General features: G+C 46.2%; 1 protein-coding gene across 5 annotated transcripts in view; it reads right to left on the bottom strand.

The window, feature by feature from the left end:
• Nucleotides 1-291: 291 nt before the first annotated feature.
• CD84 (CD84 molecule) overlaps nt 292-6,000 on the bottom strand; it is a 40,263-nt gene continuing 34,554 nt past the window's right edge. For 2 of the 5 annotated variants that reach the window (XM_065925358.1, XM_065925366.1), the window contains 3 exons: nt 4,309-4,406; nt 3,353-3,415; nt 292-1,710 (listed from right to left, as the gene is read on the bottom strand). In XM_065925358.1, coding sequence (XP_065781430.1) covers nt 1,645-1,710; nt 3,353-3,415; nt 4,309-4,406 — 227 coding nt within the window. In that variant the 3' untranslated portion in view covers nt 292-1,644. The remainder of the gene's footprint in view (nt 1,711-3,352; nt 3,416-4,308; nt 4,407-6,000) is intronic. The other 3 variants (XM_065925383.1, XM_065925392.1, XM_065925374.1) reach the window with 2 other exon arrangements.

The raw sequence follows: 6,000 nt of genomic DNA, 5'->3' as shown, positions 1-6,000 counted from the left end.
ACTGTAGTGTTGGAGAAGACTCTTGAGAGTCCCTTGGACTGCAAGGAGATCCAACCAGTCCATCCTAAAGATCAGTCCTGAGTGTTCATTGGAAGGACTGATATTGAAGCTGAAACTCCAATACTTTGGCCACATGATGTGAAGAGCTGACTCATTTGAAAAGACCCTGATGCTGGGGAAGATTGAAGGCAAGAGGAGAAGGGGATGACAGAAGATGAGATAGTTGAATGACATCACCAACTCAGTGGAGATGAGTTTGAGTAAACTCTGGAAGTTGGTGATGGACAGGGAAGCCTGGTGTGCTGTGGCCCATGGGGTCGTGAAGAGTCAGACATGACTGAGTGACTGAACTGAACTGAGTTCCTCTTGGAGAATGGTTTTATTGGAGATGCCTTCTTTTTCATGATGAGTCAGTTTGGAGTGTATGGAGGTTGGTTTTGTAGAGAAACAGAACTACAGGAAATAGCTATAAAGGAATTGACTCATGTGATTACAGCGATTGAGAAATTCTGAGATCTGTAAGCAAGCTGAAGAGGTCTGAGTTGAAAGGCCTGAGAACCAGGAAAGCTGATGGTGGAAGTTCCAGTCCAAATTCAAGGCAGAAGACTAATGTCTCAACTCAAAGACAGTCAGGCAGTGAGAGAGAATAGGTTCTCTCTTACTCTGCCTTTTTTTCTATTCAGATTTTCAATTGATTTGGTGATGCCCACCCACATGGAGGGGAGGGTTAATCTGCTTTACAAGGTCTATCAGTTCAAATGCTTATCTGATCCTTCACACTCACACCCTGAATAATGTTTAATCAAGTTGACACACAAAATGAACCATTACACAGGGATACAGAAGAAAAACTTAGACAGAAAAAAATATTATGAGGTTTTTGAAGTGGAGTCAGAAGAAAAATGCCCCAGAAGTCTAGTCCCTACAGAAAGAACATGTTCCAACACTCCATTGGAAGAGTGTGTCTGCACAGCTGAGACCCACATCTCTGACATCTTTCCATGCCACAGAGTGCTATAGGGTTGGGCTGGTCCAGCCAGGTACACCCTGGACAAACGTTCCCAGGCAAAGGGACAGACAACCTGAAATGCAGTTCACACTCTATACATCAAGCCATGCACTTGAGTGAGAGGCTTACCTGCCCAAGGTGCAGGGGGACTGGGTGAGGCCATGCACCAGGGCTTCTCCCATACATTGAGTGTGAACAAAGGCTCTTAAGTGATGTGTCATGGCAGGTTACAGGTGTGTAAATATTGATCCTCCCCATATGGGGCTGCTGGGAAGAGTCATCCCCTCCAGTCATATACAGCTTCCAACCATGAACAATCTTGATTGCTTATTCCATTGTATCATAAAAATTATTTTCTCCATGTGCTGCAGTGTGAAGAAGGATGGGAAGCACTGTTCCAAGGGATCTGCCTTGTTATTTGTTAGTAAGTGGGCCATCTTAGAAAGGGCATGATCCATTTGTCTATTTCAGTACAAGTTACACCCAGCAACAGAGTGTCTCCTTTGCTTACATGTTGAAATCTGGTGATCTGTAATCTCTGGGTAAGATCTGGGCAGAGCAAGTCTAGGTCTGGATCATCTGCCAGTATGTGTGGTTGCAGCTCAGTTTCCATGGGGAGAATTCCATCTGGGAGCCTAGATCACAATTTCATAGCTTGAAGTCCCAAGAGGTTTGCTGTCTTTAGTGCCGGTTTTCTCCATCTGTACAAAAGGGAGAAGGGGGAAATGCTGGCTTAAAGGCACTGCTCAGGAATTGCAGTCCCACAGGGAGCCTTTAGAGAGACACCTTAGATTTCCCTGGTTCTGGGGTAATCTGGGGTAGCAGGATCTTGCCCTTTGCTGAGTCCCTCACCTCTGTTCCAGTCACTCCATTTGGAAGCCCTCTTAACTTAGAAAAAACAGCAGATGGGAATGTGGGTATCTGCATTGATTTTGATTACAGGCTTGAATCGACATTCAGGCTTGGGTGACCTGCCTTCCTTGTTCCTAGTTAAGCCTTCATTTCTTCTTTACCCCATTAACTTCACCTTGGCTTATATGTAGTGGTGAGTCACTTTCACTGGTGTCATATGCTGTAGTTACTTAGAATACTGCAGACAACTCTTACACTGGCTCATGGAGTCCTAGGTTTTAAATTACATACTAACCAAACTAGTAATTGCCAACCAACTTGCCTAGAGAGTTTACTATGAGATGTCTCAATCCAGGAGTCCCCATAATCCCTCAAACCTACTGCGTCCCAGTGTATCTCCCACTCTCCTTCTAATCCTGGTGCAGACATACTGGAGCCCTGCTTCTCACTTGCTTCTCCTTCCCCTTTCCTCCTCCTCCTCTTTCCTCACTCATTTTCTTCCTTTTCTTCTCTCTCCTTCCATCTTTGGTCCTTGAGGAAGTCAAAGTCCTTCTGTCTATTCTCCAGGGCACTTGGTTTATCTTGACATTCAAACTGACCTGTGCATTGAGTTCCCTTATGATCTTCTTACTTGTCCAGCTTACAGATGACTCATAGAACCAGCTTTTAATTCTTACTCATGAATTCATTTGCATTCCATTTTGACATCCCGATATTTCCTCCCACTCTTCACTTGTTATCATTATCATCCCTTTCCCCCCAGACAGCTGGGTTCAAACTTATCTTTCATGGTTATCTTCCTGCCTATTAGCTCAGCTATTAGATAGAAACACTTCCAAAATATTTGATTCACCCAGAGACCCCAAAGCTATCCTGACTGTGGTGGAAACAGGGATTTTCAGATAGTAACAACACCAAACCAGGTTTCCCAAGCTGAAAGTCCTGTCAAAGGTCAGGACTTACCTTCCCTCTTTGCATATTTGAAAGGAGGATGCTGGGGCACAGCGAATGTGAGTGCCACTAGAGCACTACAAATGCTTGTACCGGTGGCACACGGTGAAGGTCTGCCTCAGCCCCTCAGGGACCAGTGGGAACTGGGATTCAACCTGTGTTCTACTTGCCCATATGTGCATCTGGTGTCGCCCTGTGTCTGCCTGGGGCATGGCAGACCTGATTTCCAGTTTATACACTGTGAGCTAGCAATGGCCCTGGATGTTATTAGAGACTGGAGTTTCCACACTGCAGTTCAGAGACCTAGGTGCTCCTTCATAGAAAGGCTGGGAAAAGCCATCAAGGAAGCCAGCTTGTAAATGGCCTTGGACCTGGGAAGCAGAGCTGTGTGCTTGTGTGTAAGGAGACCAAGGCTCTCAGCAATTAATCCTAAGAAACAGAGTCCCAAGGGAACCAGTTTACTCCTGTTTGGTTAGATAAGATGCCAAAGAAAAGTAGGAACAGACAGGACAACAGTGATAAAAATCAGAAAGACTTTACCTTATTAGAGTAATGCCTTAGGGAGTAAATTGTGTTCACTGGCTCCTCCTTGGTGGGGAGCACCTGTAAAACATGCATCTTGCCCTGAGTGAGGGAGCCCAGGCAAATCTCTTGCTACTGCCTCTGCCCATCAGCCCTCCCTGGTCCCACTTTTGCTAAGTGGTCTCCTCTCCCAGCTTCACCTTTGGTTCCACCAGCTGTGGAGAGGATCAGGGTCAAGTTGGGGTGGGTATAGGTAGCAATTGGACAAGAACCTCAGAAGCCAAGAAGAACAGTCTGGTGGTTCAGACTGAGTCTTGCTTAGTCAGAATTTTAGCTTTCCATGGGCTCTATAAACCCAGGTGAACTATTGGTCCAAGTGCAGGGCTGGATTGACCAGGCAGACCTCAATTTCCCTTTCTCTCCTTGGAGACTTCAGGAGAGCTGGCTGGTAGAAGCACAGAGGAAGGTGATACCATGAGGAAGCCTGGTTCCAGGTGGAGTTGAGAGATGGGCAGGCAGGTAAAAGGAAGGTGGGAGGGCAGGCTGTGAGACAGAGTGAATCAGCCCATGGAGAATAAGCTGCTGCTGCAGCCAGACCAAGAAGTCGAGTTCAAGTGGAGCTCTCTCGGTTTTGTGCCCTTGAAATCCCCTTAGCAACTTGTTTACCAGTCAGTGGCCACATGAAAGCTCTCACCTCATATACGAGGCTCCCCTGGTATGAGTCCCCTATAGAAAGTGATTTACTCTTAGTCCTGACATCTAACCTGAAGCCAGGCGTGAGGTCTCAAGTACAGGAGGCTACTAGGGGGCGACACTTGGCCACTTTCTTGTCCTCATGGAAAGACTCAAAGGACCATTTCCCTGACATGGTATTTCTTGGTCAGATCCCACACCCCCAGCCTCTTGGTTGTGGCTGCTGCCCATGATTCCCTGTCCTGGGGGTGCTGGTGGGGAACTGGTAAGCACCACCTTACCTTGCTTGGGGGGATCTCATCATAGATCCTGGACTCTGCTGGCTGGGTGTTTCTTGAAACTGTGATGTATGTGTATATTGTTTTCTTTGAGGAAGCATCTGAGTCATAAACAAGCATAGAACCACAGTACATGAAAATGTGGATGAATTTTTCGAGATGATTTACTCTAATGTTCTCTTTTTTCAAATGAAGAAATGAAACCCCAAGAGGTTAAATGACTCCTGTCCTCTTGAGATGGATGTTTGAATCCTTGCTTGCCTCTTTCTTAGGGATGCCATGTGGTACAGGAGACACTTGGCTCAGGTCTCACCCAGAGCTCAGTGGGAATTCTTTTCAGTCCACATTAAGATAAAGAGATTCTCCCCCATCTCTGTGTGGGCACTGAAGTTAGCTTTTCCACCCAGGGTCTTTCTTAGTGTCTCCAGCATTTAGCATTGACTGCCTTATATGGCTAGAATCTTTTCAAGTGAGGGTCTTAGTTTCTCAACTAGATTGATTCTCTCTAGTTACACACTGTGTTGGTTTCTTCTGGTACATATCTTTCTTTTACCACCTCAATGTTAGACATGTAGGAGGTACTCCACACACATTTGTTACTTGACTGATTGATTCAGAGTCAAACATTTGTTAAACTCTCTACCTGCCAAGCTCTGTGTGAGGAATTCAAGAATTCCTACTTTTAAGAATTCAGGGTTCACCTAGTGACTCAGATGATAAAGAATCTGCCTGCAATGTGGGAACTGTGCTGGGCTTAGTCATGTCTGCCTCTTTGTGACCCCCACGAACTGTAGCCTGCCAGGCTCCTGTGTCCTTGGAATTCTCCAGGCAAGAATACTGGAGTGGGTTGCCATGCCCTTGTCCAGGGGATCTTCCCAACCCAGGGATCGAACCCAAGTCTCCCACATTGCAAGCAGATTCTTTACCATCTTAGCCACCAGGGAAGTCCAAGAATACTGGAGTGGGTAGCATATCCCTTCTCCAGGGGAATTTTCCCAACCCCGGAATACAACTGGAATCTCCTGTATTTCAGGTGGATTCTTTACCAGCTGAGCTACAAGGGGAGACCAGGGTTCAGTCTCTGGTTTGGGAAGATCCCCTGGAGAAGGGAATGGCTGCCCACTCCAGTATTCTAGCTTGAAGAATTCCATGGGCAGAAGAACCTGCTGGCTGTAGGCCACAGGATTGAAAAAAGTTGGACACAACTGAGCGACTAACGTTTTAAGAATTCATGGACTAATAGAGGCATTTCTCTCATTGTACTGCTTTTCTTTGCTCCTAATGCAGAACATTTGAGGGTCAAGTTGAAAACAGATAGCCAGAATTCAGGGCCTTCCCATTCCAAAGCACCAACATATCTGCAGACAACAGGTCTGGGCTGAGTGCTTTTATTACAGGGATCTAGTGTTTCAGAGTTTAGTTCTGTCCCAGTCCCTGCCTCAGACTTGGTGAGTGAACCAGATTCAGTGCTCTCGCTTATTTCATTTGCAGATGAAAAAATAGGCCTTCTTCCCTGCAACAAGGCTGTGAGGGATTGAGGACAAATGCCTCTTTGAGGAGCCCTGAAGATCACCTATGGCCTGAGGAGGTTGTGTGACTTCTCCCCATCAAGAGACTATTTGAGTTACAGTTCACATTACAAGCTCTCTTTCCCCAGAATGCCTCCTTCTGTGCCAAGCCCAGGTGTATCAACTG

The sequence above is a fragment of the Muntiacus reevesi genome, chromosome 1 (assembly GCF_963930625.1).
Source record: "Muntiacus reevesi chromosome 1, mMunRee1.1, whole genome shotgun sequence".
Lineage (NCBI taxonomy): Eukaryota > Metazoa > Chordata > Mammalia > Artiodactyla > Cervidae > Muntiacus > Muntiacus reevesi.
Note: the sequence above shows the minus strand (reverse complement) of the source record. Positions and strands in the feature narration are given on the sequence as shown.